Source organism: Uloborus diversus, unplaced genomic scaffold (genome assembly GCF_026930045.1).
Source record: "Uloborus diversus isolate 005 unplaced genomic scaffold, Udiv.v.3.1 scaffold_11, whole genome shotgun sequence".
In the NCBI taxonomy this organism is placed as follows: Eukaryota; Metazoa; Arthropoda; class Arachnida; order Araneae; family Uloboridae; genus Uloborus; species Uloborus diversus.
The window spans coordinates 4,390,088-4,405,237 of record NW_026557765.1 but is presented as its reverse complement, the minus strand read 5'-3'; the positions used below and the strand labels follow the sequence as shown (position 1 = coordinate 4,405,237).

The 15,150-nt window shown below is 31.1% G+C and overlaps 1 protein-coding gene across 1 annotated transcript in view; it reads left to right on the top strand.

Moving 5' to 3' along the window:
* The first annotated feature begins 1,200 nt into the window (after positions 1–1,200).
* LOC129232163 (polyhomeotic-proximal chromatin protein-like) overlaps positions 1,201–15,150 on the top strand; it is a 40,658-nt gene continuing 26,708 nt past the window's right edge. The window contains exons 1-3 of the mRNA XM_054866404.1: positions 1,201–1,273; positions 10,891–10,942; positions 13,624–13,678. Coding sequence (XP_054722379.1) covers positions 1,213–1,273; positions 10,891–10,942; positions 13,624–13,678 — 168 coding nt within the window. The 5' untranslated portion in view covers positions 1,201–1,212. The remainder of the gene's footprint in view (positions 1,274–10,890; positions 10,943–13,623; positions 13,679–15,150) is intronic.

The following is a 15,150-nucleotide window of genomic DNA, read 5'->3' as shown; positions in this document are numbered from 1 at the left end:
GAAGCAGACATTCTGTTTCTTACGTTTTAAAGCAAATCGGTTCCTAAATGGAAAAATAATGTAAGAAATTTGTGATGGAGAAGAAAAATTTTGGTTTTTCTGTTTAATTAAATCCTGATCACAGTGTTCTTTGTATACTGTAAGTAGAATTTAAATGATGTCTGTTGATGCAATTATTATTATTTTTTTTTTTGCTTTTTCAAAAACGACCTTTTATAGCATCTGACCTTCAGTAACTACCAATTTTTTTAGGAACGGAGAGTGGTCCCTCTAGAGAAGTTCACTGTACTATGTATTTGCATGAATGTCTAACAATGCTATTATAGCTGAAAAAAAGTTTTGAGAAAAAATTTTGTTCAATGGTTATAAATCAATGCTCCATTCAATTAAAGAAATATGGCGCTGGCCAATTGTAGGTTTTCTGAACTTGGCATGTTGTGTAACCTTTGAACTGGTTGTGACAATGCACTTCACCTGATTTATTGAATTTTTATGATTGAAAAAAAATGTTTATCTATTTTGGTGTCTATGCTCATAAGATAGGATCAAATAAAATAAATTAATTTGAATTATGGCTTTTTGAATTCAAATTATGTTTTTTGCAATCACAAGTGTGTGTGTATGTAGGCGTGTGTGTTTGTGTTGAGGCATGAGTGTGTGTATGTATGCGTGTGTTTGTGTCTGTATGCAGGCATGAGTGTGTGTGTATGTAAGAGTCAGTGCGTATGTATGCGTGGGAGTGTTTGAGCCTGTGGTGCAGGCATGAGTGTGTGCGTGCAGGTGTATGTATGTAGGTGTGTGTATGTTGGATATGGACGCAACCTGGAGACGGTTTTCGCTAGAGGAGCAGCATTGGGAGGAGTGGTAGTGCTGCAGAGGGGAGGGAGGGGGGAATAAAATCAGCGTAACGTCAAGGACAGTCAAATGAGAACAATAAGCAATCGTGTTTGCTCAATTAAGTCTATTTTTGATAGCTTATTTTATTTAAATTTTTAAAAGCTGTATTCTTATGGAAGATATTTTCTTTTTGGACAGTTATGCTGATACGTGATCTGGAAGATTGAAGGCAGGGTTTTGTATCAGGCATACCCTGCCCTGTTATTACTTCCGTATTCCCAATGGTCAGACAGATTTCCCTCAGTGTCCAGTATGGGCACACTTGTGTATGCATGCACAATATGATTCATAATGAAGATAAAAGTGAGCAAGATAATGAAAGCAAAGTCCTCCTACTCAAGTCAACGTGAAACTGTCGTAACATCTAGCTTTGGAGGTGAGTTTTTTTATTGCTTTTTTAATTCTCCCTTTGTTTGTGATAGCATTTTAGGCTGATTTATGTATTAAACAGATTTTTATTGCTAATATTTTTTATTTTATAACTGAATGTAAAAATTGCTACAGAGTAAACTTCCGATTATCTGCGAGTCAATCAAGATGAATTTTCGTAGCAAAAAGCAAATACCAATGTCTGTTTTTTGTCGAAAAATTGTGAATTTAAACTTGGTTCTTTTTGTTTCATTTATTTATTTTTTGTGTCTTCTTCATCGTACATATACTTGTTCTATATTGATGTTAAGTTATGATGCTCAAAAATACAAAACATTTTTACTGTACTGTATCTGCTTTTAATGTTTGTAGGAAGTATTACACATCAATATATCTAACTTTTTGAGGAAGTGAAAGTCTTTTCCTTATTTGTCCTTCATTTTAGCTTTTTTGCGGTTTATCCACGATTTTTATTATCTGCTGCACTTGTGCCACCTATTGTACTACAGTTTCTTGTACAAGCTTGCTTATTTTGTTTCCGCTGAAAATAATGCAAGTTAAAAACATTAAATCTAACATTTCCCTATTGTTTGTTTGGAAAGCAAAATGTGTTTCTTCAAATATCTCAGAAACTCGGATACTGTGCTTTACCTTCCAATGGCAGAATAGTGATCTAGTTGAAGCATGCATTTTTTTTTTTTTTTTGCCTGTGTCTGCTTTTTGCACATTTTAAATTCTTTTTGAAAATCCTTTATAAAAACAGGCTTAAATTTTGCCCATGTTTTCGCCTAATATAGGTTGTACGTAAGTTTGCAACATTTATCTTGCAATCGTTATGTTCAAATTTCAGAATTATACTTCTCTTGTATATTGTCAATTTTTCTGAAAGTTTGGTAAGCTTTGATGGAAAACTTTGCTTGTTATAGGCCATAAACCTTCAAATAAAATTTTTAGTTTTGAAAGAAATGCTTATTTCTTTGTCAATGTCAGTGATACTTTCCCAAAAGCATATAAAATATTTGTGAGCTAAATATATTTCTGAAAGTTACGGCTTATTCTTAGCTATTTACGAGGAATGATGATCAAAAAACTTTTTTGCTGTTCTCAATTTGTTTTTGATCCCCTTATTGCGTGAGTGATATAAATTTTAATTGAAAATGTCTGCTGAAGCATACTTTTTATGTGACATGTTCATTAGCAATTGGTCTCTTATTTCTTAAGAAATCCTTAAAAATGTGAGTTTTTAAAAGTGTCCCAATCTCCCAATACTTTTGGTGATATATGTGTATGATCTAGTGCATCATCAATAATTATGTCAATGGGCTTTTTTTTAAAAATTGCATGCAATTTTTGTGATATTTTTTTGTAATTTTTTGAAAGTTCATCTGTTTTTTATTATTTCAAGCAATTAATCAGCTTTTTCTTAAACAGTTCTTGCTGGAAGATTTAGATTTTGAATTAATGATTTTATCTAACTACATGATGATTGGATATATTTAGACTTGAATAATGACAGTGACTGAAGTACAGAGCTGCCTACTTTTTAAAATCTAAATTACTAGCAGAGTTTTGAACGGAGGTGTATTTGGGGGGGGGGGGGTGTTAAGTAGCAGAAAATTAAAATAATAAAACAGATGCGATGAATAATTGTGCTTGTACAATCTCGAAAGTACTACCCGCCCTACCCATTTTCAAAACGTTCAAAGTTTCCAGTGGTGTTATAATCGAGATTATTAGAAATATATTGTTTTCGGTACTAATTTAAGGGTGCAGAAAGGAAATAATACGTATACATTTTCTATTAATATTAAACAAGAATTATTAAAGGATAAATAATAACTTGTCATAATTTTATAGAAGTAACAGATTTTTAAGGCCCCATCTTTTACCAAAAAAGGATTTAGCACTTTAAGTTGGCGACCCCCCCCCCCCCCCCCACTTTTCTTAGCACTTAAGAGTTCATCATATACTGAATAAGGAATGAAAAGCAAACATTTAGTGTCATTGTTCTAGAATAGAAGCCAAAAATCGGAATTGTGACATCAATTTCATTACAAAAATAGCAGTTTCGAAAATGTTTCAGAAAATTCGCGATCGTAAAAACATCCTATACACTGTCTAGTAAATTGTGCATTGAAAGAACAATGACACAATTATAAATTTTTTGTTCCTCATATTTCATGTTTTGTATTTTAAGGTGGTAGTCTGATCTATATCTGCTATATGATGAATCATGCAAGTAATCTATTTTTTGTTTGGTATAAGTTAGCTTAAATCATTTTTATTTTAAAAAAAGTCACATAAACACACCAACAAGAAAAAAAAAAAAAAAAAAAAACTTGGTATTAAATGCTAGAAGTTGCAGGCAGAATTGAATTTTCTTGCAATTTTGGATAATCGAATTAGTGATAAGCAGGGTTAACTAGTTTTTTGACAGTTGAAGGTTTTATCCGGTTTTATCCAGTCTCTACCTGCATATCAAAACTTCCTATTCAATATGGTTTTTGATATAATTATCGAAAACTTAAATTTCTGTCTTAAACTTTTCTAAAATTGATAGCAAAATTACCTTAACAAGTGATTCTTAGTTTAATACATTTTGATTTCATGCACTGAAGAAAACTCTTTGACTGTTATAAATTTTCAAAATGATGTACAATAAAAAATCTCTAACATAATTTTTATTCAGAACAAGCTACTTTTCTGTAGAAAAAAAAAGAGATAAATATAATCGGCTATCATTATAGAATAAAAAGTATTATAAGTAGCATTATATATTGAAAATAAATGAATGATTGTTTCAGGGTTAGTTTTTTTGCCGGGACAGTGGAAAAAACCATGGAAAAAAATGGAAAAAAACCGGCAAAAATGGAAAAAATGGCAAAAACCTAATTGCCAATAAAGTAGCATTATAGTATTAATCAAGAAATAGTGACAATATAAGATAAATAATGCACTTTAATATTTTAGTTATGTCTCTCCATGTTACTTCTAATTTATAAAGTAAAAAATAAATAAAAAACAAATGTTGGAATTGCAAAACTTAAGATTTTAAATGTTTGCTAAAATAATTTTTTTTTCAGAATGAGCCAATTTCTTCAATGCTAAAACAAAGAATGTTTACTTAAGCTTAGTAAATTAATAAAAAGATTGAATTCTAATTACATATATATATATTTAATTAATCACTTTTTTTTTTATCCCACTAAGATTTTTAAGCTATTTAATTAATGACAGAAAATTTACTTGAATATGGAAAATATTAACTTTTTCTCACTAAAGAAATAATTTTTTCTCACTTACTGGGAAAATGGATAGCCAAGAGAAGAATTTAAAAAGAAGAAAAAATGGCTGATCAATATGTGCATTCTATATTCACTCTACTTTTTAGTAATACTAGCTCACTCTACAGAAAATGACAAAGCCTTTTTCAAAATCTTTTCACGCTTTTAGAAAAGTAAAAAAACTGTCCGTAAGTTGTTAACACAAAATCTATTTTTGCCACTTTGGAAAAAACTCTCAAAAACCTATTTTTGCCGGGCGGTAAAAAACGTGGTTTTTTCCATGGTTTTTTCCGCCCCCGGCAAAAACTTGCCAACCCTGGATTGTTTATTCCTTTAATTTTCCTCAGCTGAAATTTCAGGGTATGCATTAGATTAGTTTGACACCTTACACACTTAAATAAAAGACAACTATAATTAACATTTACTTGTTAAATTTAGTCCCATTCTAAATCCCCTTCCCCCCTCAAAGCATGTGGTAACAAAATACCAGTTTTGATGCCTTTTGTACTCCCAGTTAATTTCTAAGTTTGGAATAGATCAATCCTAAATTTGAGAAGATCCTCTTGATGCTGAACGACATGGACCTTATTGATTTTTCTAGACCCCTTTCACAATGTACTTTCGGAGACACCTTGAACTGAGATGTAACTTTTAGAATATGATGAGATTCAGCTTCAGAAGCTATTAGAAGCTTAAATGAATTTGTTTGTATTTCAAGCAAATGTTAGCTCATTTATAAACAGATAATATTTATTATTGGTTAACGGAAAGAATTTATTACAAAAGAAAATAAATAAGTATGGTCAAAAATGTTTAGATAATTTATAAATAACCATCGAGTGCTGATTAACTTAGTTTTTACTTTTACTCATAAGCAAAAGATGTTGCATAAATCCTGATATGAAAGGGGTTTTTAGGTTGATAAAATTACATGTAACTAATTGTTTTAGTCATAAAAAATTCTAAACGGAACTACTATGAAAAATGGATTAACTGTTTTGATATTCATGACCTTTTTTACGGCATAACAAATTCATTTAAAGGAATATTTATAGATTTATTTTAAATAAATTATTAATTACATTTTTGGTTATCTCAGTTGGTACGATGTGTGAATTGTAGTTAAGTATTTTTTCAACATGAGGAAATCTCGTTTTTATAAAAAGTTTTGGTAACGACTGTATATTTTGACAAAAATCTTTTAATTTGAGTTTTTAACTGGTTTTTGACATTTTTCGACTAGTTTTTGGCATGACATGTGAAAAAACTGGTTTTTGATGTCAAAAACCTAACTTTGGTGACAAGACTTCAAGATCTGTGGAATAATTCCACACATTTTTAAAAGTTAGTATTTATAAAATGTGCTTGCATTAGAAGCTATGTTATTACTTTAGATTGGAAGTATGAATCTAGGCTATAGTCTTTCTAAATGTTCGGTAACCATGGTATGCCAATTTCATAGTGAGAGATTTGAAGATAACATACGGAAATTAAAAAAAAACCCACAATTTCTTTTATTTTCATGTTCTCTGTACTTAACAAGAAGTTCTTCAAGAAGAACATCCAGAACTTTCCCATACCAATATCAACTTTCTGCTATCTGATCTATGTTCTCAAAATTAGCTAAAATGGCAAAATATTTCAAACGTAACATTTTAACCTGATTTCCAGAAATAAAATATGCCTCGTTCATCTGAAGAAATAGATGCATAAAAAATAAATAAACAATAAAATAAATTAGCAGCAGCTTTTAAACAAAGCAGCTAATATATTTTTTCCACTAAAAAAAAAATCTTTAACCACTTTGAAAAAGAAAAAAAAAAGAATGAAAAATAATAAGCTCATTAAAATCAATACATTGTGTTAACAAAAAAATCATTTGTTTTTCCCTTGTTGCTAAAAAATAATTTAAAATATGAATAAATGTACTTTCAAAATAAATAAAAAACCAACAAAGGTCAACTTAGAAATAATTTTCATTATCAAAAAAAAAAAAAAAAAAAAATCGTCTGCTCATACCTTTATGTAGAAACATAAAGGACTCCGAATTTCTCCTCGAAACACTGAATACATGAGTTCAAACTTTAGCGTGAAAATAAAACAAATTATATCAGCAATAATTATTTCAAAGTAAAAACCGTGGCTGCGGAGTGTCAATCTCTGCTAATGTTTGCAGAGTCGGAGTCGAACTCATTTTGGGATAAAGGAGTCGGATTCAAAGACTTTAAATTTCCAAGAATCGGGAGTCTGTCATTTCCCCTCCGTGTCTAAATTTTTGCCAAAGCTACGGAGTCAGAAAAGTTATCCCATTAATTTTGTGATACAGGAGTTGGAGTCAGAGTCAACGGCCCTAAAATTCTAGGAGTTGGAGTTGAGGGTTTGTCATCAAGAGCTATTTCCAACAAAATTTGTTTGAAGTGAATCAATGTATATTGACTTTTAGTTTCGCAATATGCGCTAATGTTAAGGGATATGAAATGTTAAAAATTAAACGGAAAAGAATGTTCAAATCAAAAAAATATTTTCTATGCAATCTTTTTTCAACAAAGTTTGTTTGAAGCAAATTCGCCTAAGTTTGGGATTTAAATTTGTCTTGAATTTCCCCGTAGGCGCTAATGTCAAGTTCTTTTTGAACTGTTCAAAATTGAATGAAAAATTGTTCAAATCAGAAAGTCAAATATGGGAATGAGGTGTCCTTGCCGAGATCTTTCGAGAAAAAATTGTTCGAATCGGACTATTCACTCAAAAATTATTGGGGATTGGGGGGGGGGGGGGGGCAGACAGACTGACAGACATTTTTCTCTGTGTCAATTCCCTACTTTCTAGTTTTTAATTTTTCGATATTTATATAATGATTTCATTTATTTTTGACTTTTTTTGTTTTATTTATTATATTTGCGATATTTCTAAGATGCATTAAACCTTCTTTCAAGCATTTTTCTTCTTTCTCTGACTTTAGGAAAGTAGGCTAAAAATGGATTCATTCTTAGGCTGGTTTTCAAAAGATGAAAATACTTTTGATAGAATTTTACTGCCCTTTAACTTGATTGTTTTTTTTTAATATAAATGTTATATATTTTATTTTATTTTTGTATAACATGGTATTTCCAAGATTTGTGACATGGTAATTAGCACTCATTCCAAATTTGGATAATATTTGTCAGTTCGGCTATTTCTTTTAACATTTCTCAATAATCACTGCCATATTCCACTTAATTGCCCCCATAGAAATATGATCTAAATCCTCTTGGAGATATTTCACTTGTTCCCATCATTACCAGGAAAACTTAATCTTCCCAGAATATTTCTTCACAAATAATCATTAATACTAGCTGCGTACTCAGCGTTGCTCAGGCTACTTAAAAAATGAAAGAGATGTCCAATTCACATGTTTTTGTATTACTCGGACATCAGTTTCTAAAGCGCTAAGGAATAAATAAATATGCGTAATGCAAGGGTTGCAAAATACCAATAGAACATATTTTTGGCAAAAATCTCTTTAACATTAATCATAGCTATCAATGATACAAGTTATGAGTAATTTCAATTAGCACGAAAGATGAAAATATATGCACTATCAACTATAATCTGTGCTTACTTTAAACTGAATCAAATCTGATATACTATATCTGAAATATTTATGTACAATTACAATCGGCTTTTTGCATAAAATGACTTATACTTTTGGGTTGATTACGTGAAACTAAAGCACCAAGACTTAATAAATACCAATAAGCTTAAGCATTAATTTAATACCAATTCATCAGATTCCAATTAAGCTTTAGTTAAAATCCTCAAAAACAATATTTTTCGTTCAACTCTGTTTCACTTAAAGAAATCCAAACAATCTTAATTTAACATGTTCTTTTAACGATACAAATTGTATTTCAAAACTAGAAACAGGAAGGAAAAAGAGAGTTATTACGATTCAAAAACTCACCCATGTGACGGAGACCGGAAAAAGTCCAACAAAATAAACATAATTAGTCCCACATCCTAAATGCACCAAAATATGAGGCCGGTGAATGATAAACTTACACTATAATCAATAAACATAACTAAAGAAATAGCTCATATGCTGAAAAGAGTTAAGAACGTTGAATGTAAAAAATAAAAAAAGGACAGATGATAAAATAAAGGCGATGTCCAAATAGAGCAACCAATTTTAGACTAATTTAAAATGAAATTCTAGATGGAAACGTTGTTTTAAGATTTGGACAGCAGCCATAAAAATCTCTTTTAAAATAATTATTAGAATTTTATTTGCTCACCCATATGCAAAATGGCAACAGGAAAGAAATAAAATTTCCTGAATAACTTCCTTCCTTATGTTAATTAACATTTTAATTAATATCTTCTCTAATTAAAGTCTTACAATTATGAGATTGGTCCTATTGTTTTTTCTTTTGGAAAATTTCGAATTGATCAGTATCTCGTTCGACTCTCACCTCGCAGCGGTTTTCGAGAAGATCAAACTTCAGGTGGACAGACAGACGGACGCGAACAGATTTTAATATTATAGTGGATTATTAACTTGTACGATTTTTTATTTGGCGTAAAAGTTATTTTTTTCAGAAACAACCAATAACCTTCTAAGGCTCAAATAGGGTTGGCCAATTAATGTGCTTAGTAGTTTTATCTTTTCTGATGTAAAATTTTAGTTATTAAATTCTCAATCGCGAAGAATTTGTTAGATTTTTATTTGGTTTTATTCAGCAAAATTAGAATGCATTGAAATACTTTTCCAGAATGCTATAAAAGTGCTAACAAAGTTACTCATAGTGTAATGTTTTTGACATTCAATATTATTAATGCCACTTTTTTCAGCTTTGAATACCTGTTCACACTAATATCTATAAAGACATGTCCTGATTTTTGTTGCTAATGATGTTCTGGGCCAAAAAAAGAGCATCTCAAAATCTGAGCAATAAAGTTTTATATTGTAAGAAATAGTACAAAATGTTTTGATTTTCTACATTTACCCTGAATACATACTTATTTTTTACATTCTTTATTTTATTATTTTATTTAAATTCCTTGTTTTATTCCATTAGAACCTTTTTGAGAATTTTTGGTTATGTTTCAAATTAGTTTTTCAAATTTTAATGTAAAAAACAATGAAAAAAAAAAAAAAAAATCTTTATGAAAGCAATGTTTGCTTTTATTGTTTTAAGGTTTTTCCATCATTCAGATGTCTCATATCTGAAAAAGTTACTTTGATTTGTGGAATTAGATACATTTTAAGTAGATACATTTCAAATTTGAGTTCATTCCACATTGCACTAAACAAGCTTTTATACGCAGTAATTTACATTTGAAATGAAAAAAATCCATGAAATACTAGTTACAATATGTTATTAAAACTACTTTTCTTTGAAACATGAAGTTTGCTTTACAATAAATTTTTTTAAGTGCAAAAACATTAGCTATCCCCTAAAAAAGATGTTCTATATGATCGTTTAAAAGAAAATAAACCCATATTTGAAGATTTTTTATGTGGAGGGTCTTCTTTTAGTTTCGGAAAATTTCACTGTCTTCATAAATTTTACTTGAGTCCACTATCACCATTCTGTTCCACTGAACTGATCCAAATGAAATTTCAAACGGTTCTCAACAGTTCTCAGCCTAACAGGGTGGGGGGTGTAGAACTTCAAGGGGGGCGTTAGCGCATAAAAGAAAATAAAAAATAAAGCAGACTATAATTTACTTAATTTTGTGGTCACATGTGAATATTAAATAGGTGTTAGCCCTCTCATAAAGGCTATGAAAGTGACTACTGCATCCACAAACCTCACCTAGGTTACTTCGGTTATTTATTTCGTTGCTTCATACTTTGCAACTACAATATGTTCAAAATCAAAGTCTGCTAGTAACGTTGGTGGATGAAACTATTTAGAATTTTACTGAAGCTTCAGTCTTCCTAATGAGCTTCAGTTTCTTATGGTATTACTTGTATTAACCACATATGGTGGTGGTGGGGGGGGGGGGGGATGATGATATTATTTCAGTGTTCAACGAAGGGCAACGAGCTTGAAAGATTGAGAACCCCTGATGTAGGTCACGCAGACTCAATTTTTGTTTTAAAAAAAAAGGGAACTTCAAATTGAAAACTCTTCAGGAGAAAACTTATGGATTTCGAGATTTCGAAATTGGGGTCTCATACTGTATCAGCCATCATATTCAAGTAACTGCTCTGATCTTAAAAATATAACTCTCTTGCATTCGGAATATTTTAAAGACTTTTGCAGAATAGAGCTTTATTTTTTTCTGTTACTTTTTGAACCATTTATTCTGAATTGTTTGTTAAAGAAGTACTAATTAGGATTTTTCTTGCCTACAGCATGCAGTTTGGCAATGGACGATGGAGGTCGTTGTCTGCTTGACGTGATTAAGTAAGTTATATCAAACAAATCTTTTTCAATATTTGATTGCCCTTAAATGAGAACATTTGTATTTAATTTAGTGACATGTTATCCTGAGTATCTAAAACTCACAAATGTGTGAAGTGTCTTCCAAAATTTTAAACTATTTTAATGTGCATTATTTAGAGATCATGTTCCGTGAACCCTCTCCATCTGACCACCTCTTCTCAAACAATTAAAATTTTTGAAATACCTGGAAAAACACTGCGTGTAATTGATCATCTAGATGAGGGGTCTGTGGTGAATGTTAAAATAGAAAAATCTTTTGATTGGTTAAATCTGTGGAATGTCATAGGTGTGACAGTAGGGGAATGACCCCAAAAATAAAATCTTTTAAAAATTGTTTCTCTTTCTCTACTGCAAACGCATACTCTTCAGGTTTGGCCGACAATAACATAAATTTGCAGTAGAACAATGGATACTTATTGATGTCTTGAAAAACTAACACTTCCCGAAAAGGGTTGAATTGCGGTTTGTATACTTCGTCATTTGACTCTTGGAATACTTCACTGTCCGGATGTCATCAGAGCGCTTCAATCATGAGCTGTCGAAAGAAAGATCGGAAAAGACAGTATTGGATTGCATAATGTATGAATACACAGTTAAGCGCAAATACAGTTTCTATTTTTCATCATTATTTTTAACTATCATGTATAGTCAGGGGCCAATACAAGATTTTTTTCTTGCTACCTATTTTTGTGAAATTATTGCATCATTCTATTTTTGTGAACATTTTTTATCATCTGCACTGTTTTTGTGAAATTTTAAAGACATCCTCATTTTTGTAAAAGAGAAGTAGAACAAGTAAAATTTTAGTTCGAAAAGTGTAAAGGTCGTCTAGTATTATTTTTAACAGGTTTTGATTTTTGGGGAGGGGGGAGAGCTAAAAACCTAAGAAGTACAAAAAATACCATCGTAATTAAAGCTTAATGGGTTATATACTGTATACAATATAGGAAATTATGAGAGAAATGGTTTTCCAAAACAGATGTTGAAAGATTGCGATAATATTGCATAAATACACTTTGGCGAGAAACAGCTAAAAATTAGTTAAAATACTGCAAAAAGGTTTTTATCCAAACGATTGTTCATATAAACCTGCTTAGAGTTTCATTTTATGAGTAAATTTTATTTTAAACAGAGAAACAAATTTTATATTTTAAAATACGAATTTTTGTGAAATTTTCGATGTTTTTATGAAGCTACTGATTTTATTACTTGATTTTTGTGAAAGTACCGATTTCAAAACAAGATTTTTGTGAAGGTACCGAAAAACGGTAGCAAAATCAGCCTGTATTGGGCTCTGATAGTGGAAGTAGCATCTGTGTACTGTGTGTATTAATTCTTCAAATAAACTACTTGATATCAAAAATGGGGCATGTCCTAATGAGAATATAGCATGTCAGAAAACCATTTGTATCAACCACAAACTTATTTTCTTTTTTTGTTTCTTAACAAAACGTTTCTAATTAATTTTGGAATCGCATAATTATTCATACGAACTAATGCTCATAAAACAAGGACAATGCTATCGGTTCCAAAACCACTTTCTAAATGGTTCTCTCAAGCACGGCAACCGCCGCTATCTCAGTTATGTATTTATCTTAACATTATAATTAAAAAAATAAATAGCCAAAAAAATACTTGATACAAGTTTTATCCCCGGAGGAGGCGATCAGCAAAATCAGGTAAATGTAAGGGGACATTTTCAAGTTTTGAGTAAACTGCGTTTAAAGATAAAATACTATGTAGGCTTTCGTTCATTTTTTTCCCTGAATCGTGCTGAACAGCAGCACCTAGCAGGGCTACTAGTACTATCTCTTACCCCAAGACAGGGGAGAAGTCCCACGACTATTTGTTCTGGTTATCTCCAAATTTTCAATTTCGCCTCTTACATCCCTTTGCTTCTCACTGCCTCATATACAAGTATTGCCGAAGATAGAACACATGAACAGCACATGTTTATGTACTCTTGGATACTTGTCTACGAATACATACTTCAAATAAAAGGCTATTAATGAAGGTGTTTCAAAAAATTTACATTTTAGCGCTGAGTTACATTGCATATCTACAATTCTAATTGAAGTTCTGGTGGAACATGTAAGGAATCAAAATAGATTTGAGAGTAAAACAAGTTAAGGTGCAATATCAGTTTGTTTTTCAGAAGAAGTAATGAACAGTACTGATTATATGATGGTACTGATATGATTTTATTCAGTAAGTTACTGCCCTATAGCCAGGGCAAAGGCAGAAGTACTTGAAATACGCCGTCAGCTCATACATTCCATCATGATGACTGAGGGAAGGAATGACTGAGCTGGCGGCGCATTTCATGTATGATTTTATTCGTTTTCTTTTGTCAATTTTGAGCTTTTTTCAAAAAATAAAATACTCTAAGTATTTTACTGTTACTGTTGAAATATGACCTGTAAGGATATCAGTTAACTTTTCAAAATAATTTCCGAGGTTAAAATATATGCAAAGCATCTTGGTTTGGCAAAGTTTTTTAGAAAACCATAAGACGTTTTATGTAACCTTTGCATTGACTTGTCTACCATTGTTGTATAAATAAAAATCAAAAGTATTAAATTTAAATTGTTTCCTTAAAAGCCAATATCTTTACTAAGATTATATTATTTCCAACTTTTCAGTGATCCACTTCTTCTTCAGTCCTTTCTAGAGAGTGGTAGTGACGAGAACTCAAAGGTAATGTATTTCGTTTTTTGCTTCTTTTTAGTATAAAATTCTTCTGGAGCAATAAAGATATACTATTTTTGCTATCTCAGTAAGAATATACAAATTGAATTGTGAATTTTGATTACAATTTGTATTCTTCAATTACAAATTGAAGAATACAAATTGTGATTTTTGTTTTGTTCTGAACTTAAAAAATGTTTTTTAAGTATTGAAGTTTCAGATTTTGTGTTTCTCGAGTGGACTTTAGCATGTGGAGTGGAATTTATGAGATCAAGAAATGAATAGCAAAAGCTATTGTTTCATACTTCGTTTCTGGCATAGCCATGTTTGCATCCTTCTGAGATTAAGGCAAAATTTATAATAATTTGATATTTAATGATATGCAAGTGATGTAGTAAGTTATACAAAATGGTTTTAGACTGCAATGCTGATGAAATAGTAATTGAAAGCATTTGTACACTTTAAGCAAATTCCCACATTCAACCATTTCATGCACAAGGGCGGATATAAGAAAGGGGCAAGAGGGCGATCGTCCTCCCTTGTGGAACTCTGCCCTGGCCAGGTTTCGGAATTGAAGTCCTAACGACAGAATTGTGGGCCAGCTTTGATGATATTCGAGAAAAAAAATGGGGTTTGGAAATCTCCCTTGAAAATTTTTTGAAATTCAAGTTTCAAAAAGGCAGTTTTAGGCCATTGTTGGTGATGTTCGGAGAAGAGATGTTCAGACGCTCTCTTTACTTATTCTAACTTGGTGCTACAAAAAACGGGTTTTATTAAATTTCCCTGAAATTTTTCCAAAATTGAAGCTCTGAAAACACTTTTAGACTACCCTGAGCAACGTAAAAAGAAGGGAATAGTTTCTAGAACCTCATCCTGGGCTATTTCTCTATATTTATCTCTATGAAATAAAAATGCTGTTTGAGTCCTCCCCCCCCCCCATGCATGTGTAAATAAACCACGTAATAAATAGTAATAAAAATCAATCTCCCCTTGAAAAATTTTAGATCCGTCTTTGTTCATGCATAAAATTTACATAAGAAATAAATACCTTTGTGCTGAAAAGTGAAAGAAAACTACGATAAATCGCACAAATTTGCAGCAGTAGAATAGGTTTAGACAGAAGATAATGGCTCTCCCTTAAAAATGAGGCCCTAATTTGGCTTTGATACATGAGTCACTTTTTGTTAAAATTGCATAAGTCAACACTTTTAGTAAGTTGAGTTATGTCCTTTCCACAAAAACTGATCTATGTGGCAGCACCACTTCCACAATTTAGGCATAATTCTGAAAGGTAGTGGAAAGTGTTTACGTACTCTGTACCCATGATAATTGGTAACAAACAACCACAAAATGTCAGGAACGCTATACTTATAACTGCTAACGACTACCACAGGACTAGCATTTTACAGTTATCAAGAGCAAGTAAAATTACTTTGGTTTTGTTTCACGCTGCTAAACATAGTTTTCTCTATTTGAGATGG